General features: G+C 44.1%; 1 protein-coding gene across 2 annotated transcripts in view; it reads right to left on the bottom strand.

The window, feature by feature from the left end:
* Nucleotides 1-6,538: 6,538 nt before the first annotated feature.
* CCNA1 (cyclin A1) overlaps nucleotides 6,539-26,510 on the bottom strand; it is a 42,876-nt gene continuing 22,904 nt past the window's right edge. The window contains exons 1-9 of one of the 2 annotated variants that reach the window (XM_033051316.1): nucleotides 12,559-12,620; nucleotides 12,244-12,392; nucleotides 10,893-11,136; nucleotides 10,547-10,668; nucleotides 9,648-9,871; nucleotides 8,826-9,030; nucleotides 7,875-7,988; nucleotides 7,131-7,264; nucleotides 6,539-6,807 (exon numbers count right to left, since the gene is read on the bottom strand). In XM_033051316.1, the coding sequence (XP_032907207.1) occupies nucleotides 6,756-6,807; nucleotides 7,131-7,264; nucleotides 7,875-7,988; nucleotides 8,826-9,030; nucleotides 9,648-9,871; nucleotides 10,547-10,668; nucleotides 10,893-11,136; nucleotides 12,244-12,375 (1,227 nt within the window). In that variant the 5' untranslated portion in view covers nucleotides 12,376-12,392; nucleotides 12,559-12,620 and the 3' untranslated portion in view covers nucleotides 6,539-6,755. Of the gene's footprint in view, nucleotides 6,808-7,130; nucleotides 7,265-7,874; nucleotides 7,989-8,825; nucleotides 9,031-9,647; nucleotides 9,872-10,546; nucleotides 10,669-10,892; nucleotides 11,137-12,243; nucleotides 12,393-12,558; nucleotides 12,621-26,510 lie in introns of those variants that run through there. The other variant, XM_033051314.1, reaches the window with a different exon arrangement.

Here is a 26,510-nt window from a genome sequence, read left to right as displayed (position 1 = left end):
AGACATTTTCCACTGACTCTGATAATGAAGTTTCTGCTTTCTATTTTACAGGTTAAAGATGAGAGCAAATACATTTTAGAAATAGCTGTAGAAAAAGGCAAGTATAAATTTGAATGGGTGAACAGCTTGTGAAAGTAAAACTCAAGTTGGGACAAGACAAGGACAAAATGACCAAGATAAAAAAAAAAATTACACTTAAATACCTGAACTGGGCAACAACTGTCATACATAAAAACTCTCCATATAGGTAGATTACCTTGAAGAAAAAATCAGCACTCAAATTTTCAATGAGCAAGAGAAACGCATTCAAACTTTAAAATTACAGCTAATTTCTCCCCTCTTTCCTGCACAAACCATACAAGATCTGTAGTATTAGAAGTGTTTCATCTGCCCAACCTGAAATATATGGAGGTACTCCTACATCAGACTTGCTTCCACAGAACACTTATGTCATGAATATTAGCAGAGCATTTTCCATTATATTTTTATCCTCTCCAAATCAAGCTTTCAGTCAACATCAGTTAGCCTGATTTTTATAGCCAGGGATTAAAAAAAAAAAATCTTACAGAAAATATTTGATAGACTAGTGCAAAGAGTCCAGCTTCATATACAAGACTAGAGCTGTTCTGAAAAGATTATTGATTTTATTTAAGTATCCTTGGATCACCAGATGTGAGATCTAGGCAGGACAGCCGACAATCTTACATTGCAACTTTGCTAAATCCTGGTTACATTTCATGAAAAATTAATTGAACAAAGCTGTGTTGCTGCAGTGATCACACATGTTGCTGGTCTACATGTAAACCATGTAAAAAGGAACCCAAGACCAAACACCTTGTTGGGCTGTGAGCCTGTTGGGGATGGCTGAGGCTGGCTTTCCCCCCAAGCCCCAGACCAAGGATGCTGGTGCCCTCTTCTGGTCCTGTCCTTCAGAGACCATCAGGACACAGCGTCTTCCTGGTTTAACAAAGCAAAAGCCTCAAGGTATTTTCCTGCACCGGCTGAATGCAACTATGCCTCTCCAGAAGTGACAGAACACCATGCACTGGGACAGCTGTGCTGTTTGGAAGCATGTGCTCTGCAAATGTGCTTCAGAGAGAACCTGCTTCTGCCACCTCAATGCCTCACTCCATTGTCACATAGAGGAGGAACAGCACTGCTGTTGCTGCTCATCTGCACCCTGTTTTGCCAACCATTTCGTTAATGCTCAGATATTTCTGTCCTCTTTATGAGGGGAAAAATACCCAAATGGATTATTCTGTTTTGAGATGCATGTCTCTTCAGTGTCTGCCTAAACAGGGATGGAGTTTACATTATTTTACTGTAAGGAGCTCACGTCATCTGTTGAATGCTGTGGGGTCTAGCCCCCTCCCTTACTTTTTCAAGTTATTTACACATCAAAACACAAACAACAGTAAACAAGCAGAAAAGGCAGCTTGGCTGCAGATGGTGGAGGGAGGAGACTACTCCTTGCCAGAACTCAATGCTTCAGCATGAGCCTGGTTTTTCAGCACTTGGCTCCAGTAAGGCTCTTCTGTGTTCAAATAAAGATCTGAAAAACAAGGACCGAGGACTCTCTTATGGTTTAACTAGGTATTTACTAGTATTAATGGCAGGGACACTTGGTCATTCTAGACACATTGCTAAGACAAAAGAGGGGCAGGCTACAAGCACGAGCTCTGAGCACAGACACTGGCACAGCTTGTTAGCTCACACTGAGTATTTTGTCCTGCTCCAAAAGCTCTCTCCAAGACAAATCTACTTTTAAAACTAGCCAGCCCTAAACATCATGGAAACAAGCCAAATGGAGACAGACATTTGGCCAGGAACCAGTTCTTGCTCAGTCCACAACTATTTTTCAGTACCAACACAGCCTAACTAGGCAAGCACTGTACAAAACTCCAAGATAGAGCCATAATTTTAGCATCTTCAGGTGGATTCGGGTTAGGACTGGCTGGTCTTTCTTGGCTGAGACACGAGTTAATTTGATGCAGGTAGGCATGTACTTTAGGATTGACTATTATGTGATCAGTATCTGTCTGTAGGCTGTCCTGTAAGTTTGCCTGTGCTAATTCTCTTCAATGTTTGCAGGGCTGCCATCTACAGTGACAAGCCAAGGAGCGCACAGAAGAGCTGTGACTGGCTATATTAGACACTTCTCACACAGGCTGCCTAAACCACTGCTTCTCTACATCTCTGCAGTGCACATGCTCCATAAACTTGTTGTCAGGGATGTTCATTATGGGCATCTCATCATGCAAAACTTTGTCTTTTTTGCTATTAAGTAGATGCAATATAAACGAGCATCCAAGAGAAAGTCAGAACTTACCATACAAGAGAACTATGAAACAAACAACAGCTAAAAATAAGTATTCAGTGCATTTCTTGTCTTATGCAATGGAAAAATACATACATACACTATAAACACTAGAGAACTCAAGAAACTTCATAAGAGTCAGCTTAACAGGGCTCTAGAACATCTGAGTGGTAGGGGATGGGTCTGTACTGCCTCCAGCTCACATCAGCCTAGCGCAGTCTGCACAGCTCTTCAACATAGGAAGATGATGCTGCTCTGGGAAGCAGGTGCTGAGGAAAATTGCAAGATAAAAAGCTTAAACCCAGGAAGCAATCACTGATGTTTCTGGCTTGTTATTCATGCTTAAGAGCAGCCCCACAAGCTGCTTCAAGGTCACTGGCTAAAATAAGTACCCACCTCAGCAATCAGCGCCAATTTGAGTAATTTGCAGAACTGAAAACAAGCAGGTATGAACACAGACTAATCACACAGCCAGATTTCCCAGCAAGGCAGACAACCTTCTGTTGCTTAACTGTTCTGAACATAGTTAAAGTGTTCTCTCTAAATATCTAATTGCCTCTCAGACATCCTTAACTTACCCCAAAGAAGAGGAAAACAAAGGCAGACAATAACTTTTAAACCAGTACCTTCCCATAAAGCAACAAGTTGCATGTATCCCTTTCAATCTTATGGGAACCATGGATCCACAATACATGTCCAGCTATAATAACAGCTTTCTCAGGACACCAGAGATGGCTAAACTATTGTTAGAAATTATTGTTTGAAAATGTTAACTACAACACAGAAACCCATGATCATACAGCCAAGTTTCTTGAAAGTCACAGCATATTAATATGGAAATTATTAGATTAAGAATGTTCATGTTTGTTCCAGTATGAACGTTAAAGACCTCTTGAACTGAACATCATGAGTCAAAGATAAAATCCTCAACACATCTCAGTTTCAACCTACTCCATTAGGAATACTGAGTGATCCCTCAAAGCTCCTTGGAGCTCAGCCTGCTGTTTCACCAGTAGGTTTTGTCCCAGTAAATTTTATCTGGGGGAACTTACTGTGACCTGCATAGAAGTCAATATTCAGCCTTTGAAATACACATACTGATCTTCACAGCAGAGATAGCTGAGCACGATCAGCCTTGGCATTTCCAAAACCGCCACAGTTCAAGTATTTCCTGAACAAAAAAACCAAAAAACAAACAAACAAACAAACCAAACAAAAAACAACAACAAAAAAACCACCCAAAACCACCCAAACAAACAACAACAACAAAAAGGTTTTATTTGTGGTCATGGTCTAAAAGCCACTAAAGATGATGGTCTCAGTTCAGACTTTAATGCTGATTACCTTTTATTACCTTTTATTTCTTTTCCAGGATATGGCTATCTTCAAAAGGTCTTGCTCTGTTTCAAGCATCACACAAGGATGTAAGCTTTATACCTCTTAGTTTTTCCATATAGCATAGGCACTACATCAGTGAAAACTGAAAGTTTCCTTTTGGGTTGCTTTCATCTTCCTCTTTTATAAATCCATCTTCCTGATTTTCAGTACAACCTTTAGTACTCCTACATGTATTTGCATCTGTATTCAAGCACTTCATCTATTAAACCAGTATTATTTCACTTTCATTACCACTTTATGCCAAACTGCAGCATCTTTTATCCCTTGATCTTAGGTATCATCTGCGGAGAACAGCCTACAAGGGATAGGTCAGAGTTAAGTGTGATGATTCAACTGAAGGAGAGAGGAGATTGCACTCAGTTTTCACCTTGGAAGAGTCAAGGCTCACTCCTAGAACAGCAGTAAGTCTTTTTTCCTTGCTCTGAATAAGATAAATCCAACAAAAGGAAGTGAGAATAGAGCAGGAACATTCAAAATGACATTATTACAGATCTCAGATGAGACCACTTCAAGATGAGTTTCTTGTGTCTCACAAATTAAAATTTAATCCATCTTTCCCAAACTCATTATTAGCATTCACACTGCAGCATTATGTGATTCTTTGCCTTAATCACTTATTTTCTTTTACACTTTTAGCCTTGGACTGAAACAATGTTTAAGTCAAAAGCTGAGTTAAAAAATAATTACAAACAAGAATGCAGATGAAGCATAGCCTTCACATATTATAGCTTAAAAAAAGCCAAAAAGCTTCAGGTACACTTGTACACCAAAGAACTAAAGGTCTGAGAATGTGAAGTGAAACTGCTGCAATTACCTTGCAGTTCTAAGTTAAATCTAAGAAAATAAAATAGAACAAAAGTGTGGCTTCTAGAAAGACTCCAGACATTAAAACTCTTAGTAAATTCAGACTCCTACTTTGCTAGATGCACCAAACCTATTGACCCAGGAACACGAGACATGACTGTGGTTATGGACTGTAGGAACAAAACTCATCTCTTCCTCATAACTACTGCAGCCCGACCACACAAATTTTTAATCTCCTGTAACATCAGGAAAACATTCCTGCACTTGAGACATTCATTTCTGCTTTGAAAACACCCAACACTGCAGTTCAGTGAGCACTATTATTTATAATTAGAGTGTTACTAACAAGGGGTTTCAGAATATCTTACATTCAGCCTGAAACACCATACAAGCTGGTACTCATAAACTGGGTAGACCTAGCAACACTTGCCCAGGGCAATCACCACTTCCCTGTGAAACAAGCAATCAAGAGCTGCCTGTTGTAGGTAGGTGCCATTGGCACAGCTTTGCACGGAGACACTCTCTTTAAAGAAGCTGACTGCAGACAGAAGTGAAATTCATAGCCCATCTTTAGGACATACGCCATGAAATTCAGTTGATTGACAAAATCAATGGATTGAGGCCCCCACCACAAAATGACTGCAACAGACATGAGCATGGGATATCTGGTCACTTCTATCATTGTCAGTATATATCAAGACAATTTCACTTAACTGATTAAAAAGTGTTTGAAGCAAGAGACCAAGAACTAGACTGAAACTACAGCACAAGACTGTACTAGACTGAAATGGACTACTCCCCTCCCTTAAAGGATGTTAATTTTGAGACAAGTGAAGCAGTCATGACCACTACCTCCATTTCAGAGAAATACAAGAGTTTGCATTACTAGAAAGATCCATCAGGATGCATAGAGAGGAATTAAGGGAAAGAAAGTCTTACATACATTGAGGGAATGCCCAAAGCTAAGAGCCTCATGACACACATACTGGCATGATCAGGTGTTAAAATTAAAATAAGATGCTTGTTAGCTGGTACTTCATATGTCTGCTGAGTTGCATACTGGCGTCAAGTGTTAAACCTATTATTGCTTGGAAACACATAATGCACTGTACAGATCACTCTCTTAGGAAGCCTTGAGCCCTAGAAGTTCTAAACTCATGCAGTATGACCACACCTCAGACTTACCTTACCAATCAGATGACTGGATTATAGCTCCCAACATGTTGACCAGTATGACCAACTGTTTTTTAAACTACTTTGGACAGGGGTTGTGTTTGAGAGTACAAGGTTTGTTTGGATGTTTGTTTTTTTTTCTCAAAGCATTACCTAACAAATAACTGACAGTGAGACACAAGACCATGCAGCAGCTCAGGCTAAGATAGGTCTGTCCCATTGCCTTCCCTTCACATTATCACAGTGCTGCAGTGACATGAGAGGTCATCCCAGACAGGTTTGTTATAACACCACTCCACACCACAGGAATGACTTAGGAGCCATCTAGATCAACTCTGCTGCTCCAGTACCTCATAGTTTTTACCACTGCTCTCTGATGCAGTCTGTTCACTAGTATATGAAATGTTCCTGAAACTCTACCAGCCACAATCTCCCCTTCCTCCACCTCCCTGCAGAGCAATTTCCTATTTAGTCTCCATAAAGGGAGTCTGACTTTTACCTCAACATTGATGATCTTCTACAAACATGTTCAGAGTTCACAGACCAATTGCATGTGGATGTTCTTGGTCTGATACGGTAAACAAGAAAATAGCTTCTGTTCATGCCCATGTGATCTTGTCTCACTGAAGAAAGAACAAAGAGGACTACAGCAAAACACCTGAGCCTATGGGGATGTCAGGTTGTGGTGGTTCAAGCTCTGTTTTGTCCAATCAGCCAGCTTACAAAAACAAATCCCGCCAAAAACAAAGAAAAAAACCCACCCAAACAACAAAAAAAAAACCCTGCAAAATTAATTCCACTCACTGTTACTGCAGGTATTAACTGGAGTCAGAAGATTCACAAAAGTAGAGTGTAATAAGACATTTATTAAAAGTGCTGTCAGTTATGTTAAGAGCTATAGTCTAAAATCAATTTTTAAAAAAGCATCTCATTAAACAATATTATCTTAAAAACCATTCTGATCACTATGGTTATAGACACATGACCCGCAGTGCTCTATGACATGTTAGACCAGCTTTGTTGATTGGGACACAGTAATCTTCAGGTCCAGGATCCACAGTGTCTAGCGTAGAGGAAGAACTGCTGGGAGCTCCAAAAGAGACACCTGCAGGTACCTGGAATATAAATGCAGTGACTACAGATATTGGCTTCAGATTTGCCAACTGAACTACCACCTGATTGTGTAATACATTGGAGAAGAGAAGCATCATCCTGCAACATTGCAGACAAAGTTGTTATCCAGTGCATCAGCATACTTATGTATTAATCACTTTTCTAGTCAGAAAAGCTTTTGCCTCAAGGGGTTGATGGAGGCTTCTGTTTCAGAACTAGAAGCTGACGTCTATGAGAGAGCTACAGCAGTCACAGCCCCAGTTGGAAAATCAGAGTCAACCTGTGCTCACAGCCATCCAAGACACTGGCATACTGGCTTACTTACTTGGGGTGCTTATACTTCTGCTTTATAGCTTGCAGCTGGCAATGGGGAGCATCAAGGCATGCTTTGTGCAGGTCAGTCAGGCAAGGCACTATCTCACTTAATGAATATCCAGTAAATGCAGCAAGTGTTTCTGGCTGTCAGATGAGAAAAAACAGTGTTACTTATTGTAGTCAGCAGGCATCTAGAAGATGGGTCTCCCACAGAAGCAGAAACTCTTTTCACTACATCAGAGCTCACTCTAGTTCTTTAAGTATGAAAAAGATTCAGTTGTATTGTACCATCAGTTTCAGTCTAGGTCTTCCTTGGTGCCATGAGATCTGACAAGCTCCTTCTGCTTCTGCATCCATTACATCTCCTCTGGATCTTACTCTGTACTAAAGCTATTCCTCCAACATACAGCTGGAAGATGTACCAAGGCTTGTGGTAAAGCAGCCATGCAGTGAAATCACTCAAGTAGACACATTCAGTTCTCCCCTTTCTCCCAGAAATACTCTGAATTGTATCTGGGGTGTAATTTTGGAGATTTGTGAGGCCTTTGGTACAGCCTTTATGTAAGTGACCAAGACAGTAAAAATCCCTTCTGTTTCAGATATTTCAGGTTTACTAACTCAAAAACAGCTACTCATCCTAGGATTTCAGCCTTTAGAACAACATATTTTGAAGCTACTCCTCCTCCTTCTCAGCTCAGTTTTAACAATAACAAAATGCTTGAGCTATTTATTAACACACAGTTGTTGTTCTTACCCAGAAAGATCTGTTCACTGTATAGTTTGCTAAACAGTAGGCTGCAGCAGCAATTTGTGAAGGAAGGTACTTCAGAAGAGGATCAGTTTGAAGGAGACTCAGCTCTGCAAGATACTGAACAAGAAAACCCAAGTTTTTTCAAAAAGAGTCAACCTAGCTGGTACAATCAGTCCAATACAGCAAGTATTAAAGTTCAGTAATGGTCTCAGTATGATGCACAAAAACAAACTACATATTTAGTGAGGAGAATTAGCATTCTAGTCCTTACAGATCTTACAGATCCCTTATCATGTTTCAGGGGGGACCAGAAAGACCACATTTTGCCAAAGCCTAACCCATCTACTCTAATCTGAAGTTCTGCTTCCATCATCAGATCTGACTTGATTTTACAGGTAGAGACACAGAAAAATGACAGATACACTTCCCATGTGCTAAGGCTCTTGTTCATATAGCTAGACTCCACCTGGACATCAGCGATAAATGGACAGCTCTAAGAAGCACACTATGGGCTCTGTTGGACTAGTTACTGTACAATCCTATACCCTTTGCAGAGAAGCAGGTGGTCAGATGTTTCACTGTAATTTTGTTGTTTCTAAGCATAATTGCCTACTTCAAGCAACTCCCATGCAGCTATGCAGGTATATTCTGTGCCATTGTGGAGCAATATGCAGTAGCACCAAATCTAGGACAGATTTGCTACATATGCACTGTTGAAAAAAACTCCAGATTTTTACCACCTAATTGCCTAGTCAGTGAATTATCCCTGACCAAACAAGATAGACCAAACCCAGGATTTCCATGAGCCATTTATCCAGAAGTCACAGCACACAAGTCACTGCTGTGAAACATGCAGTTTTAGGCCTGTTGCAGAGAGAGCTTCATGAAATGCAAGTAGTTCTCCTTTAAAGATCACTTCTTCCCCCTCAGTCCCAGAAGACAGGTAGTCCATACCCTTGCAAAGTTCTCTGTCCTCATACAGATTCCACGCCTCTGAATATACTGAAGGAGGAACTGGTTGATGGTTGGGGCTGTTAGGTCAAAACCCAGTACTTTCAGAAGTAAGTGTTCCATTCTTAGCAGCTGCTTCTTCGTGTAGGTATCATCTGTTATATAGACAAATTCATCCACATCTGGTGGGTAGATCTCCTCATACTTCCTGAAAAAGGGATATAGAAGCCATGTTTGTCAGCTTTGAAGTTTTAGTAAAAGAAATCTTTGTGCTGGACCCATATCAGGATGAGAACATGACATTACTAAAACTTGTGGAAAGTTCTAATTTTACTTGTTCCTCCAGGCCAGGTAAAAATTTAGTTTCAAACTTGGGCAAATATGCTTAGAGGAACTCCAAATCATCAGTTTAGACAGACAGACACATTTCTAGCTCTTAACAGCAAGTTTTCAGTGGGGAAGTCTCAGTCACACACTCCAGACAAACACCTATGCACTACTAAGCTGTGCTGCTTACCCTGCCTCGTTAGAGCAGTAAAGGTTAACTGTAGATTGCAACTGAGTCTATCACAGCCTTAAGGCTAGCAGTTAAACGCTGTACTGTTTCTGCTGCTATATTTATGGTTACAAGCTTTTCCCACTACAGCTCTTCACATTCAATATTAAATGTTTCATTTTAATAGTACCAAAGTAGGCCATGTTGCTAATTTTGAGACATCATGAAAAGCTACCCACTAATGCAACCTTCCTTCCTTCAAATTACACTACATGACTAAGCCAAAAATAGGCTCACATCACCAAGATTTCAGAAGATGAAACACTTACGCCGCCAGAAGAATTGCTGCCGTTCCAACAAGCTGTAGCTTCCCTCTGAGAACAGACATGCAGGAAAGAAACCTGTCAAGGAAGTTCACCGCCAAGTACAAAGTCTCTGTTCGAAGTTTATATTCCTCCCCTACTTCCACCAGCCAGTCTACCAGGATAGCACGCATTCCCGTTGTGATATCAGGTTGCTTCTTCATGTAGTAGGGCTTGGGCCTAAATCTTACCTGTTTGGAAAGAGTTGAAGAATCAGGATGATCACTTTGAAGACAACCATGGATGGCTGAGCTGATGAATATTCTTTATACTTACACTAAAAGGAGCAAGGGTTGTCTCACTCTTAATAAGTGTAAGCATTAACTACAATTATTGTGCTAGTGGTAATTATGCCCAACTACTGGCATCTCTAGAAAGTAGTATTTCTACACTGAAGAGACAGATTGATGCTACAGTGTTAGCAGGAGAATAGCAGAACACTTCCTGGACTGTGGACAGCCTTTGCCATCAAACAATTGAGTCATTCAGAAGGACCTGAAAATGAACCAATCAGATTTCCCCCTTCTTCCTATCAGGAGACTGTACTTCACTGCTCTGGCACGATAAGGTAGGAAAAACTACCTATAGCCAGAGAGCTATCAGTGAGATCACATCAAACTGCTTTAGCATTTTTTCAGCATTCTAGTCTCATTTGCAAGAATTCTTCATACCAAACAGTCAAGAGATGCTCCCATCATAGGCAAAAACAGGGATGCACTAATCCTGAAAGAATTTACCACTGACTATATGCCTTAAGAAATTACTTTTACTATTTCCTTTCTCTTCTTTGTAGTTCAGTGGCAGCCTTGGATCTCTGCAATATTGCAGCCTACCACAGATACTATAAGTTTCTTACAGCAACTTACTTCAGCCTCTCGGAGGTACTGATGAATGTCTTCTGCATACTCTCCCACAGCCAGAGTTACAACATCTTCCATGTGATCCTCTGGCTGGGATTGGAAGGATGTGTCCACTACCATAGGAGAGCCTAACAGGTAATAGGAAGCAGCAAGACATTTGTATAATTAATCTCTTGACTTTCTCTTGCTAATTTTAGTTCAGAAGTGTTGCCTCTCATGTAGACACAATCCAAGTTAGCTTGTAGTATTATTTATTGTAACATAAGCTATTTACTAGTCTAGAATTCACAACTCATAGCCACCCTACATGTGGTTGTGCTATGGACACCATCTGAGTAGTAACAGGAGTTACCTGAACTCAGATCCAGCAGCCGGTGAATACTGGATGTCATTGCACTGGTATCCAGTTCACAGTGGCTTAATTCCAGCACTTCAGACACTTGGCAGGTGTAGTTTTCTTTATCTTCTGGGTCATCTACGTAGATAGCAAACCCTTGCTTTGATGCAGCACTGACCATGAAGTTGGGCACTTCATCTTTTCTAGATAAAGGGATGGTGTTTTCAAAGCCAGAGAAGCGCTTGATAACAGCAGCACCCTGAAGCAGAGCACACAGTAACGCTGTGAGAGGGCAACTCAGGAGGAAAACAGAAAAGTGTCACTTGTTTTCAAAAAGAAAATCACTTTCCTTGTGTAACAGACACCAGTAACAAAACTTCATAGGAAAAGCCACCAACTACATTTGGTGCCTCTGAATTGGTGCCACTTGTTGCTTTCTTACTGTGACAGACTCTTCATAGAAAGAATGAAGAGTAGTAAAAGTCAGGAAGCCAGGGGAGCAGCATCATACTCAGTGCCTCCCACCAAGGAGAACGAGGGTGCTGCTCAGTTCCAACGGGGCTGGGAAGTGTAGTCTGCTCCACATTCAGTGCTGGCAAGGAGCAGTTGCAACTCTGGCAAGTTAACAAAAGTGCTCAAGCACTGCCACAGACTTAGGAAGGACTGCACCACCAAAAAGACACTTCAAGCAAAGTTAAAAACTGAAGGTTGAATTTTTGAGCTTTAGCATTACAACCCCTAGGACTACACGTGACCAGGCTACAATCCTTCACACCATGTACTGCCAGTAAGCCATGACCTGAGTTAGGGGCTTTACACAGCCAAAACCAAGAAGAGTTTATGTACACATACCAGCTGCTGTTTTAGGTCAGGACAGTAACATAGTCCCTGCCCCACCAGCAGACTCCGGGAGGGCTCACGGGATAGAAAGGCAGAAAAAAGACATGCCATTAACTTGAACTTCTTGAAGGCTGAGACCCTGAACTGAGCACGGCTAGCCACGCAGCAATGAGAGCTTTGGGTCAATGGACAGCCCTTCCTTAAACCATCCCCTACATCGTGGAGGGTAAGCATTCGAGTACTATCCCTTCCTTCCAGGATGAATTATTTACACAGGGTGCTTCCACGGGGAAACACCTGCAGGCTAGGACTGAGCGGTTACTGGCAGGGTTTCTCGGGAAACTCACGCTTAAGAACTGGAGCCCGAGCCACCTTCTGACCCCGGGGCGCCGGGCCCTCGCCGGCAGCCTCGAGGCAGGTGCGTGCACCGCTGCTGCCGGCGGTGCCAGCCCCGCAGGGCCGGGGGATGGGATCAGCCCGGGCGCTGCGGGCCGGGGGCGGCTGTGCCGCGGGCAGCGGGGCTCACCTGGCCGCCGGGCCGCGGCTGCTGCCCGTTCTCCGTCAGCACCCCCAGCACGGCCCGGCCGCCGCTGCTGCGGGGGACGGCGGGGCACGACTCCCGCCGCCCCGCACGGCTCTTCTCTCCGGCACGATGCATCGCCCCGACGTCGGTACCTTTCGGACGAGCGAGAAAACCAACAGAAATAAAACGAAGTTGTAGGTGGGAGGGTGGGTTAATAATAATACTAATAATACTAATAAAAAAAATTCTCAACGACCACAAATGCGCCCCGGACAACGAGTCTCACCCCCTCGCCCCGCAGGATGAAGGGTGGCCCACCGCGCTGCTCGGCTCCGCTCGCCACCAGCCCACGGAAGGCTCCGGGCACCGCGCACCGCCCCGGCCGCCCGCCGCCCCTGTGTAGGCGCGGCCGCTGGAGGCGGCGGCTGTTGGCCGCGACCGGTTGGGAGCCCGGCGGCTCAACCCCCGGCGCGCCGCCCCGCCAGCCCCGCCGGCTGCGGGTCGCCATGGTGACCCCGGCCGGGCCCGGCCGCGCCGCCACGGCCCGCCCCGCGCGGCCAGGCCCGGCCCGCGCCGCCACGGCCCGCCCGGGCCCGCAGCCCTGCGGCCGCGCTCCCAACGCGCTCCCAACGCGAGCGCGCAGGGATGTGCTAGACACAGCAGCCGCTCTGGGCGAGCAGCTGGGCTCGGGCGTCTCTCTTTGATAAAGGGCAAGCGAGAAAAAGGAGCTTTTAGCTCGTTTAAGGCTCGTGATAAGTCCAAGCCAAGGGACAGCTGAGTGCCGACCTGGTTGTGCTGTGCATGGCTAAGCAGTGCTCAGCTGCCAGCACGGGAAACGCAGCGGTTCATTCAATCAAACCACCAAAGTTTATCACCGGTGATGTGGACAGTGATACAGGCAGCACGTGTGCTCTGTTTGTGGGAAGGCTGTGGCCATGCTGGGAAACACGATTAGATTTCTGAAATCATCTTGGCCAACTGGAGAAATGTTCAGGAAAATCAGGATGCTCCTGAAGCACAAGTGCAAGGCCAGAGCCGGTGGATGCAGAAATGCGGGATGGGGAACAGCCAGGTAGGTAGCAGCTCCACGAGGAGGAATCAGGAGGTTACAGTGAACCTCAGCCTGAGAATTATTCCCCAGGGTCATTCATGGCTGTCCGAGCAGGAACCAACAGGAGTACAGCCCGTGTGGCACATGAGCCCTCTGAAAGTTCATAGTGAGGACAGAAGAGCAAGAACTGCAGCAGCCAAAACCTCAGGATGAGATTTAGGTTAGATACCAGAACTGCAATGCCCCAGAAGAGACAGCATGGGAATTTCAGAATTTCCCTCGTTGAAGATTTTTAAGACCAAATTAAAGAGAATTTTATCAAATCTGTCTATTCCTTGGCAGTGATGATACTTCTTGAGATGCTCTACAGGGATTGAAATGTAGAAGCTATGACCCAAAATTCGGATATATCAAGCAGGCTCTTAGGCCAGAATTGTTTTTTGCCATTCTTGTGATCCAATCTGCATTAAAGGGTTGTATTTTTTCTTCACACTTTTCTTGCATTTCTTTTTTAACTGACTCCTTCTGAATCCCCAAAAAGGAATTTACCATTAGGGGCAAGTGGTATATATGAAGGTGAAAAGCATTACCATTGGTCATGACACACTATTTTTCCTTTTGGATGGGAGGGGCTCCATGTCCTTGCAGCAACAAGGTTGTAAGCAGGTAGTTGTACAGTGGATCTGTCACAACTACAGGTGTGGGCAAAGGCAAGTCAGGGGAACAGAAGATTAGGCTGTACATCCATGTTCTGTTTCTTTAATTTCTAATCCCCAGGTTTGCACAAGGAACACTTCACATGGGGGAAGTTATTTAAATATTTTCATGCCAAGTTTTAATTTCTGAAAAAAAGGAGTCTAGTTGCCAGCCTTTGAAATCAAATATTAGCCTAAGTGGAACTTTAAACACTCCTTACCCTTTTGTTTTGATGGGATTTTCAAATTCATCTTCAGTAAATGAACATTCTTTATATCCAAGTACCCATCATATCTTTATTGCATTTAGACGTAACTTAGGAACCTCAGCTATCTAACAGATGACTTATTAATATTTTTATGTATGAGCAGCATATGGCTATCCTCACTAGTCATATCGTGCATTAATGTAACTGGAATGCCTCTCAAATGCTTTTAATGAGGTTATCTAAGCTCCACTTTCTCAGAAACTCTTTGAAACAGCCCAGTATGGATTAGTACCGGAGGAAGGCCAGTGAGCTTTGCCAGCCACTACTTAATTGTAGCAGCAAATCAAATAAAGCTTTGAGCCATTAGTTATTTGCTTCTGAGCTTCCCTGTGTGCTTGAGAGGAAGCTGAAGCCTTCCTGAGTGGACTCTTAGGCCATCTTGCAGTAATCACTGTCTTACTGATGATTTCTAGGAAGACAGAGAAGTCAGAGCAATTCCTGACTTGGCGAGGATGCTTCCTTCCTCTGTGACTCTGGAAAAGATAGTGTTAGAGCACTCTGTCTCTTCTTTTGTCAATCTTTCCTAGTTCCTTAGTTCTTTCTCCTTTTTGCAGTCTTTGCTTCAAATGTTGTCCAGCTTTGGTTCTTTTTTCAGTTAGAGGATCTTATTCCTTGCTGTGGGAACAGGCATTGATTCTTGTTTTTTCTCTGAGAATCACTGTTAATTCCCAGTTTTTACACAGCAAGCTCTGTACAGGCTTCAGTTCACAATCTGGGGATATGGAACCCTCTGCCCGCGAATTAAACCACTGTCAGCTGTCCACTTCTCTCTTCACCCTCTGAAATATTTTTGGGTCCCTAGTGTGCTTTAATCCCCTAGGCTTTCAGTTTGGCCTAAATAGTTACTTGGGCTGCAGCCTGGGAATAGCATCTTCAATGACAATAGAACAGTCATGGTCTTACAATTAAGTCAAGTATAAGATGAGAAACAGTTCATGGAAGACTGTTGCCACTTCCCAGCCTTGCTTCTCCAAGTCGCACATGGAATTACAGCATGACACTCATATAGGAAAAGCCATTCAGGCAGGTTAGACACAGTTACAATGACATTCAATATTTGGCAAGTTCTTCCAGACCAATGCATTGAGCAATCATAGAGCAGGTCCATATGTGCCATAGATTCTTCTGAGTTCAGCTTTATGGCAGAGCAACAGTGGAAATCCCCCTGAACACCAAACTTGATGCACAGCTGCATAACACCCTGGAAAATGTGCTGTGGAAGCAGTCTTAGAGTCAGAAAGTTTCTAAAAAGAGTTATGAATTCTCCTTGACATTGAGAGCAGTGCCTGGACTCAGTGACCTGCAAGGTCCTATCAGGACCTTGTTGTATGGTCTTAAAGTAGCAAAGCAGTGGAGAACATGACTTCTTTCACATGGCTATGATTCTTTGGGTTGTGAATAGTCCCCTGGCTGCACTGTGTTATAATTATCCTACTAGTAAATTAATTTCATATTACAGTAATTTCATGACTATAAGGCGCACCCTTTTGACTAAAATTTAGGCCCGAAGCCGGGAGTGTGCCTTATAGTCCGGTGCGCCTTATATAACATACAAAGTTGCAAAATTTGCCAACCCGGAAGTGAGAGCTGCGAGGGGGGCAGTGCCGTGGGACCGCTGAGTAGTGATGGGGGGGGCAGCTGCGGGTGGCCCCAGGTGCCGAGAGCAGCGCTGGCAGAGAGGCAGGGGGCGGCCCCAGGCACCGGGAGCAGCACTGGCAGAGAGGCAGGGGGCGAGAGCAGGGAGGTGTTACTACTTCGTTACTTTGTTGTGCACAGCACGGATCCTCACTGCAAAAAAAAATGTGCGCCTTATAGTCCGGTGCACCTTATATGATCCACAAAGTTGCGAAATTTGCCAGCTCCCGGGGGGGCGCGCCTTATGGTCAGGTGCGCCTTATGGTCGTGAAATTACTGTACCTAAGAATACCTAGTATTATATATATAATATACTTTATCTTGAGTTTCGCTGTTTTTCTGAACATCAAAATCAGAAAAAGAGTCAAGAAGGAAGGCAAAGGTTCAGGAGTTGTTGGCCAAGGCATACAGACAAGACCAAGACATAGTTAGGTTGAGCCACCAACTCTCCACATACAGGGTGATAGATCACTTTGGACTGTATGGGCATGTAGCACAGGTCCAAACCAGCACTCAAGTCCAAGCTTACCTTTTATTCTTCTGCATGAAAGCCCACAGAGTCAGCACTGAGTTTAGGCAACTCTGCAACCCAAAAGCTCTGTGCCCCCAAGAACTTAACAGACAGGATCACATATCACTGGTAGTCAGCAATCACAGACACAGTCTGTGTTGCATCGCTTGTGAGAGTGCGTTGAAGAGGGCCAGAAAATGTACACTGCCATGCAGTTCAGTCATCTGTCCTGTACAGTTGTTGGTACAACTCTAACATAGTCCCTGCTGCTTCAGCAGGTTGTTCTTTTCAAGAGTTTGTAAGCACAATCCAAAGATTAATATGGCCAGTTTTTCTGAGCCTGAATTCTTAAGTGTAGAAGTGGTCTGAGAGTAAGAATTGTGTCTGTTCCAGAAGTTCAAAAAAGGCCATAACTGAAAAATATTGTCAGGATTCAATCAAGTTAGTAATCTGCCATATGGTGTCCCCTAATCTTCTCACGTTTCTCCTTTTGCTGTTCTTGAACTTTTCCAAATGCCCGTAGCCTTTGTAAAGTTACACTTGCCTTTATGAAAAAGTAGAAGAAAACAGGAGCTATAGTTTATTCCGTTACCTTCACAGGTAAAATGAGGGCACAGATAAAAAGGAGGAAAACTGTGTTTAAATTGGTTTCAAAACACTAAATTGCTTTTCTCAAATACAGTAATTTCACGAATACAAGCCGCACCAATTTGACCAAAATTTTGGTGGAAACCCGGAAGTGCGGCTAATATTCCGGGGCGGCTAATCTATTAACAAAATTCTAAAAGCTGCCAACACGGAAGTGAGAGCCCGCGGCAGCCCCAAGCCAAGCTGGAGCCCGGCCGGCCCCGGCTGAGGTGGGAAAGCCTGGCAGAGGCGGGGCCAGCAGTGTGGGGGGCGGGCGGCAGAGCCTGAGCCAGCAGGGCGGGGCAGGGAGGGCGGCAGAGCCTGAGCCAGCATGGCGGGGGAGCCCGGGAGAACTGGGGCTAGCAGTGCAGGGGAGTATGGCAGAAGCAGGAAGGCCGGCGGGTGGGGCTGCCTGGCAGTGGGGGAAGCCCAGCAGAATCGGGGCCAGCAGCGTGGCGGAGCCCGGCGGTGCGGGGGCCTGCAGTGCCGGCCAGGGCGAGGAAACGCGGCGGCGGTGCAGACGGGAGGGGGCGGCCGGCGAGCCTGGTGGCGGTGGCGGCAGCCCTGCCGGCGGGGCGAGCGAAAGCGCCGCTCGCGAAAGCGCCGCCGCGAGCCGCCGCCGCTCGCGGAAGCGCCGCTGCGAGCCGCCGCCGCGAGCCGCCGCCGCGAGCCGCCGCCGCGAGCCGCCGCCGCTCGCGAAAGCGCCGCCGCGAGCCGCCGCCGCTCGCGAAAGCGCCGCCGCTCGCGAAAGCGCCGCCGCTCGCGAGGCGCGGCGCGGGGCGAGCGAAAGCGGCAGCGGGGCGGGCAGCGAGCCCGGCGGCGGCAGCCCTGCCAGCCGGGCGAGCGAACGCGGCAGCGGGGCAGTGCTGACGGGAGAGGGGGGCCAGCGAGCCCGGCGGCGGCGGCGGCAGCACCACCCGGCCAGCCCCGCCGAGCCGTGGCGCTGAGCTGGGCCACCCGGCCCCGTCGGCAACCATGAGCGGGCCGAGCCTTCCTGGCCCCGCCCCGAGCCAGTAAAGCCCGCTATGCCGCGATCCTGTTACTAATTGGCCAATTTGTGAAAGCTGCGCACGGATTCTCGCGACGAACGAAAGTGCGGCTAATATTCGGGGTGCGGCTTATCTATTGACAAAGACAGCAACATTGTCGAGGCACCGGGGGTGCGGCTTATAATCCGTGCGGCTTGTATTCGTGAAACTACTGTATTTTAAGAAAGTTTTAGAAAAATTACTGAGTCCTAGGACATAGAAAATATTGGGATGCTTATAATTTTTTTTTGCTAACCCATAATCTAAACTTAATAGTGCAGGTTGAAGTGATTATCTGGTGTTAATTAGTATAGTTTAAATAGGGCTACATGTATACTTGTCAACTGAGGCTCTGTGTAATATTTACCTTTAGTTTACAAGATGTAAAAGGAAGTAACTTCTTCCAATGGGTGTATTTCTTTAAACTGTTGCTTATGTACACCTGATATATTTTAACATCTGTTTTCCCTCTGTGATGCATCTGTGAATATCTGCATAACTTTAATTATAATGCATCAGTATTCCTTACACTCCATCCTTTCAGAATCATTCAGTGACCAAATTTGCTCTTATAAATTCACTAGTGTTTTCTATTAAGCAAGTTCCACTAGGTTTCATGCACTAAACCTTTCAGTTATAAAAAACAATTAAACCACCAAAAATACACAAATAATTTTACACTGGGAAAAGTTATGGTTTCTCTGTGCATATATTTGGCTGTGCTGTCGTACAACTTTTGTGTATTTTTAAATATCCCAACTTTATAAAATGAATTAACTGCAAGGTTTAAAGCTATTTCCTAAACAGTCCTAAATTAATAACTCCTACTCATTATGTTGTGATGGCATGTTATCAAATCTGAGAGCTGGAAAGTGAATGGAATTATATTCCTGAAGACAAATCATCAATCAGTGGGAAAGGTTCATATTGCTTGGCCTGCAGGATCAATCGAGCAGCCTGTTTTTTACATAGAGTGCTCTGAGACAATCCCTGATTCTGGCTAACCTGCATACCATTATAACGCATATATTAAATGTAAAGTGGGCATGAGGGAAGACAATAAAAGTAGGACCTTGTTAAGTAGAATGTTATTGAAAATCCATTCTGCAGAAGAGCCCAGAGACTATGTGAAGCAGATATAAGAAGAGCTGTGATGATCCCAGAACAGCTCTCAAAAGTAGATTCTTGTTCCCCAGATGTTGAACGTCTTCAGAGTCACAGTACACAGTCTGTGCTCTTGGCAAATGCAGTGCAAGGTAAGATGTGAGATTTGCTTGTGTTACACACATACTCATCCTCCATTGCTATAGGAAACAGAAATGATCTGTTAAAGTTTCAGGGAATCTCTATAAGGAAGGGAAGCAGCAACATATCCTATGTCCCAGACAGACCCATAAGCATCTTGTTCCCTCTACATCAGGACACTTGCTTCTGTCTTCTGTGCTTACAGTAGTGTTGTACATGGTGTGGTTGATGCTGTGAAAAGCCTGATGCACTCTGCACCTTTATTATCCCAGTAGGTTTCCTAAGCTTGGAGCACAGCCTGCCTACAAATCCCATTGCCCTCATGCTAGATAATACAGTGACCCTTCAGAAACAATCCTTTACCACTCTGTCTCATGTGTGATAATAGGCAGAGCTCGCTTCAGAGAGCAGTGGAACCTACCAGTGTGTCACAGAGCACCAGATGATGCCCACAGCAGGGAAGCAAAGCCTAAAGCCTTTAACAGTTGCAAGATATTCCTCTTTGGGGTTGTAACAATCCTGACCAGAAGACTATTGTGCATCAGAGTATTAGCAATCCACGAGGAGTGTCAGCCCGAGCAGGCTGTGCTGCCCTGTACTGCATGTACAGCTTGTCCTTCAGGATAAGCTCAGCAGGGTGATGGTAACAGAGCAGCCCACGGGCAGCTCCCACTCTGTGTTTCCAATTACACCACCTGTGTGGCCTTGGCATTATCTTAAAGAAGAGCAGCAAAATCTCATGTGAACATACTGTCATTTGACAACAGATACGATGAATACATTATTTTTTGTCTAAGAAAATTCAATAAGAGGTCTCAAAACCAAAATGTTAGGGAACCTTTTTGCAGGATGGAATCTATACCATATGCCATGAGTTGAGGTCTGTGAGATGCTGCATGGCTCAGGGCTCCCAGCATCTGAAAGGATGTAAAATTACATATATTCCTCTTGGGTTTTGTGTTAGCTCCAGAAAATGGTGTCTGTAGCAATATCTTAAGACGTCTGAGTGGCTCTCTTAGTGGATCATAAGGTACACTGGGGTAGCCTCAGTGCTTTGTACTACAGGCTAGCAGCAGAATAGCCTAAAGTTGGCCCCAAAGACGTTTCTGAATCAAGTGGTGTAACGAGTGACAAATAAAGCTCGAAAGAGTGCCAGCTTTGGGGTTGCTTCTCCACAGCAGTCTGCTCCTGCTAGCTTTGTGTCTGTGTAGGATGCCCAGCACCACTGCACTTACTCCCATTTCACCCAGAAGTATGAGAAAATGAGCTTTTTCAGTACCAAAACAACAATAGAACATAAACTATACCCTTTAGTGCTGCATGTGAAGAGAAAAGATCAAACTTAAAATGAAACATTTCTGCTAACCATATTTTATTCCTTTACAAGCTTCTCTGTATCATAAAGCAGCTGATAGCAAGCTTTAGCACTGTGCATGTTTTAAATTAATGTCCTTCACAGAACATTAATATCTTGACTCTGTTTTTCATTTCAGAACTAGGCAAGAAAACACCCATAACTTTGACAGAACCTTGAAACGGTACTGCATAATTCAGAAACAGCCATATCTGAATTCTTCAAATCACTCTTTTTAATAGCCATCTAGTTCCACTGCCAGGTTCTTCTGCCAGGTATTGCTGAAGTGAATGCTGAAATGCCCTTGCTGTATAATAGGTCTTTTCTCAGTCAAGCCCCCAATTAATGGTCCCTATACTTATGGCATCTGTTACTCAGCTGTTATTGACAAGTACTGCTCATTTCTACTTAGAAGCTGACAGTTGAAAAGTTTCAAAAGAAACTCATGTTCTGACTTGGTGATCCTATGGAAGCTGACTCTTGGGGACTGTTTCTCGGGTTACAAATCACAAACAAGTTCTCAGAGTGCAGCATCTGGACAGAGAGCCAACTGTATCCTGGGCTGCATCCAAATCAGGATGGCCAGTAGGGTGAGGGAGGAACTCTGCCTCTCTGCTGTGCTCTGCTCTGCTCTGCGTGAGACCCCACCTGCAGTGCTGCATCCAGCTCTGGGGTTCCCAGCACAGGAAGGACATGGATCCGTTGGAGTGAGTCAGAAGAGGCCACTAAGTTGATCAGAGGGATGAAACACCTCTCCTATGGAGAAAGGCTGAGAGAATTGGAATTGTTCAGCCTGGAAAAGAGAAGGCATGATCTAACTGCAACCTTCCAGTACTTGCAAGGAGCTTATACGAAAGATAGAGAGATTTTATTTACGAGAGCATGTAGTGACAGGAGAAAGGGGAATGGGTTCAAACTGAAAGGCAGTAGGTTTAGATTACATATTAGAAAAAAAATTTCTTTACTGTAAGGGTGGTGAGACATGGGTACAAGTTTCCCAAAGAAGTTGTGATGCCCCATCACCAGAGGTGTTCAAGGCTAGGTTGGGTTGGGCAGCCTGGTCTGGTGGAAGGTATCTCTGCCCATGGCAGGGGGATTGGAACTGGGTGATTGTCAAGATCCCCTTTCAACCCAAATGGCTCTAAGATTAAAAGAACAATTAATTTGTTGCTATCAGTTCTACTTGTTTGTGTTAGTAATTCAAATGCAGTGGTGTGTATATATAAAGCATATGCATTTTGTGTGCAAATTTTTTGAAGATAACTAACTGCAACAAAAATTTTTAGTAATAAAACAAAATTTATAGTAACAGCAACAATAATCTTGGAAAATAGTTTTTTATATTTGTTGTTTGGAAAAGTAAGTGCAATGATCAACTTCTATAGTATTGTGAACGCAAAGGCTATTCATAAAGGCTTCAGCTCAGCACAACAAAATCTTGGAACAAAAACAATACATGTTTTGGTTTTGGAGGAAATTATCAAAATTAAAACTACATCAGAATGAATCATGACTAATAACTGTTGCTTTGCATGCGAGATTTTGCATTGCTGGAATCTGGCAGTGTTTTAACTCAACTGGAAGAGTGGTTGTCCTCTGAACTCTATGCCTTATGTATTAAGTACATGCCACCATGCATGAATGAGAGATAAGACAGAGGATGGCTTAACAGAGCCATTGCCAGGTGGGTTCATGTCCCTGGCACTCTTTCCCCTGCTTCCCCCAGAAGTCAGTGATTAGACTCATTAAAAATGTTGCATGAGCTCCAACACAAGACATCAGACCATCCATGTGGATTCCATAACCTGTGAAGCAAATAGGCTGCACTGTACTGATCATACCTGGAGCATTGCAGTCTTGCTGTTTACAAACTAAAGAAAAAGAACAGTGTGCTTTGTCACAAACTATACACCACCATTATTAGCCCTATGGCCAGGACAGTGTGATGAAAGAGGAAATGGAAGTAGCCAAACTCTTCCATTACTTGAAGAGTTCCCCTGCCTTTTTTCTTTGGTTTAATTGTAATACCTTGTGTTTTCTCCACAGTGTAGTGGAGAAATTTTAGTTGGTTCTTGATTATCTGAGTAAATTAATTAATGACGCTTGCTCACTGCCATTGCAATTATCTGAATTTTGCTGTTTCAAGTCACCTATTATGCATCTGTGTTCATAATTACAGCATACTGTTTGTAGTAGACTATGGCACAGCACTGCTTATGTAGATACACAGCAGCTACTGTTTAATGTAGCTGAGCTCCCACATTCTTATTGCTTGCTGCATGCTTTGCTAGTGATAAATGACAACCATTTTTCTCTACCACAGCAAGTGCAGAGATTAAAACTCTAGATACCAATCTGATCACACAGGTCACAACTTGTCTGTGTAACCCATTTCATGTTATAACTGATTGTAGTAAAAGGTGTTTCATCAGCCTTGTTTATTTATGTCTGTGATTCACAGTGATGATGACTAATGGAACACCTGTAATTGCAAGTGTATACCTCTCATGAAAATGCAGTGCAGAGCTGCAAAATGTACCTTGTAGGAGGGAGAGATATTAAAAGTCTAGTGTGAATAAAGAAATCCAAACAATAGGTTAATCCAATTACTAAATATAGAGCAAATCTGTATATAAACAGTGGAGATGGGTAATTAGTAGGGAAAAATAGAGGACTGGAAAATTCAGCACATCTATTTTACATTGTTTAAAATTTAAAAAGCCTATTCAGGTAGTCATCTTTGCTCTTTGGCTTGATAACATTAATCTTAGCTACATCATGAAAAGCTGAGAAGCTCTGAGATCACAGAGTTTGAATTTCCAAATTCAATCCAGTGGAGAATAACTCCGTAATGTAGAAAACACAGTGATTTTACACAGGGAAAAAACAGTGCCTGCATGTCAAAAAGGGGTTAAAAATGTAGCAAGGCAGGCAGAACAGGATAAATGCTAGGGAAAAAAAAGTGGATATTTTTGTATAAAAAATTTAAAAGGGCCTTATAGGAAGAGATTTAAATATCTTAACATCTTACTAAGCAGAAGACAGAAAGATGACAGGATTGCATTAGGATTCCCCCGGGAAGAAGATACCAAGCCTGCAAAGCCCATTTATTCTAGCAGACACTGAGATAATGAGATTCAGTGACAGGTACCTGAAAACAGTCAGATTCCAATTAGACATAAAGCAAACGTTTGTAACGTGACCTATTACAGCAGTCCCCCAGGGGAAAGCAGGATGTCTTTCAAGGTTTGCAGTAGGCCTTTACTTAAGATGTACATTATCCAAAAACATTCCTGCTACTGGACTGTATAGTGGAGTAACTGGGGAAAAAAAGATTTTGGTATGCTGATAGGAAGCTCAGTGAGATGATCTAACAGATCTTTGGCCTTTAAGATCAAAACAAGTCTCCTCTGAAAATTAGTTCCTGCAGAGCTGTGTTTGGGCTGTGGTATCACTGACTGAATGACCCGAGAAGCTTTCACCTGCATGTTTTTCTTTACCTAATTCCTTATGCTGGAAGCAGCTCTTTCCTCAGAAAATATAGAAACAAACTTTTTCCTCCCTTCTTGCTCTGGACAGTCAAGAGATTAGTGTCTCCAGTTGCTGCCTTCTCCCTGTTTTCATCCTTCCCTACTTTCTGCCCCAGAAGCCAACCCATGTGCTTCTGGTAGTTAACAGGCATCTATTGGTTGTCTAAAGCCTGGAAAAACTTCACCTCTGATACCCTCCTGAAAAGAGATGGACATCTGAGAGGTGAGCAAATTGTAACCATTTTAGAATTCTGTAAGGATTCATTTTTTAGCCAGGAAAAAAAAAAAGTTTATCTTTAGCTTACAGACAACCACTGGGGTACTGATAAGATAGTGAGAAATAAATGTCTTTCTTGAAAAAGAATATACTATCAGAGACAGTACTTGCAGAGCTTTCTTTCATTTTCTGAATTTACGTTTCCTTTTAGTGTCTAGTATTCATATTGCTTTTTAAAAAATTTTATATGTGCTTACTGCCAAGACAGTAGAGAGCTTTTATTTTTTAACCAACTTTTCAATGATTCAGATCTTATTTTCTGACAGCAATGCATGGTGGCCTCTTTCCGCATGCATTTGGTGCACTGCAGAGAGCTTTATACCTGATTCTTGCAATGATCTCAGCACCAAGGTGAAGGAGACATGGAATCCCACTATTTTAGGGTGAATAAGGAAGCCTTTGGAGCTAGATACCCCAAAATAACACATACATGTCGCTGTTTTCTTCTTCTGCTGTAAGTAATGTCTCCTCCTTGTCCATTTAATGTCAGTATTCCTTCTGGAGCATGGTAATTGTAAATGGCCCAGTGTCTTTCATGGCAGGTCAGCCCCAGCAGCAGGGACAGCTCCCCTGCACAGATGTGACGCTCAAGCACCATGTGGACATTCCCCTTCAGGGTTCCTCCCCAGCACATGGTGCCAGGATGGATATTTGGCAATCCCTGAATATGTTCTTCCACCAGAGACCATCCAGACAGTCCTAGATGCCATTTTTTCTCTAGAATCAAGAAGATGAGTTACTACTTTGTGGTTATACAGAATACCTTTTCTAGATTCTCTGTGCACTGAAGTTAATCAACCTGAGATATACAGTAAATTCACAAATACAAGCCGCACTGGGTATAAGCCTCATCTCTGGGTGTTGGCAAATATTTCGTTTTTTGTCCATAAATAAGCCGCACCTGAATATAAGCCGCTCTGTCGTTCGCAGCGAGGACCCGTGTGCAACAAAGTTGCCAAATAGTAACAGAACAGTGGCAGGGCGGGGTTTACTGGCTCAGCTAAGGCTGTGCAGGCTCGGCCCGCTAGGGGCTGCTGACGGGGCCAGGTGGCCCAGCCCGGCGCTGCCGCTCGGCGGGGCCACTGGGGGCCAGCCGCCACCTCTGGGCTCGGTCACCACGGCCCAGCGCTGCCCTGTGGTGGCAGGCAGGGACGGAGCCCCCCCTGCTCCCGCGGCGGCGGGTGGGGACGGAGCACCCCGCCGCCTCTCTGAGCCGCGGCAGTGGCGGCCCGGGTCCCCCGCTGCCTCCCAGAGCCGCGGCAATGGCGGCCCAGGTGCCCCCTCTCCTCCCAGAGCTGCAGCAATGGCGGCGCGGGGCCCCCCCGTCTCTCCCCCGGGCTGTGGTAGAGGAGGGAAGGAAAGAGCTCTCCCGCCTCTCTCCCCGCCCCCCGTGCTGCCTGCAGGCAGCCAGGTTTCACCCGCGGTGCAACAGAGTAGCGATTTGTAACAATCGCGAAATGCCGACTTTGCAGCAGCTCGGCTCGGCACTCTGGCTGGCACTTCTGAGGTTGTAAATGTCAGAAAATTATTCACATATTGGCCGCTCCTGAGTATTAGCCGCATTTCCTGTTTAGGAGCAAAATCTTAGTCAAATTGGTGCGGCTTGTATTCGTGAAATTACTGTACTATTTACAAAGCTATTTCAATCAGTAAAATGTATTAACCCCTTTACTGATTCTAAAAATTAAGTGTTTCATCTATCTTGTAGAGCTACTATTTCTTTTCTTTTATCAAACACTTAAAATAATAAATAAAAATGCATAAAGAGAAACAGGAAGGAGTTTCAAAGTTTTCTGAAATGAAAATATTCCAAAATTAAGTACACGGAGAACTGTGTATAGGAAATTTCATTGAAATAATATAATTTTGTCAGGGGAAAAAAGACCCAACAAATGTGTTTGTGCTAGTTTTAACTAAGCTTCTGGAAACTTTATATAAAAACAGAGCAAACAGCCATTCAGTTTGCCATTGCAGGGAACTTTGGTTACAATAAGTATTAGCAGTGCCAGGACTTTAAAGGTTCATGAATCACAAAGTCACAAAATCAC

The sequence above is a fragment of the Catharus ustulatus genome, chromosome 2 (assembly GCF_009819885.2).
Source record: "Catharus ustulatus isolate bCatUst1 chromosome 2, bCatUst1.pri.v2, whole genome shotgun sequence".
In the NCBI taxonomy this organism is placed as follows: Eukaryota; Metazoa; Chordata; class Aves; order Passeriformes; family Turdidae; genus Catharus; species Catharus ustulatus.
Note: the sequence above shows the minus strand (reverse complement) of the source record. Positions and strands in the feature narration are given on the sequence as shown.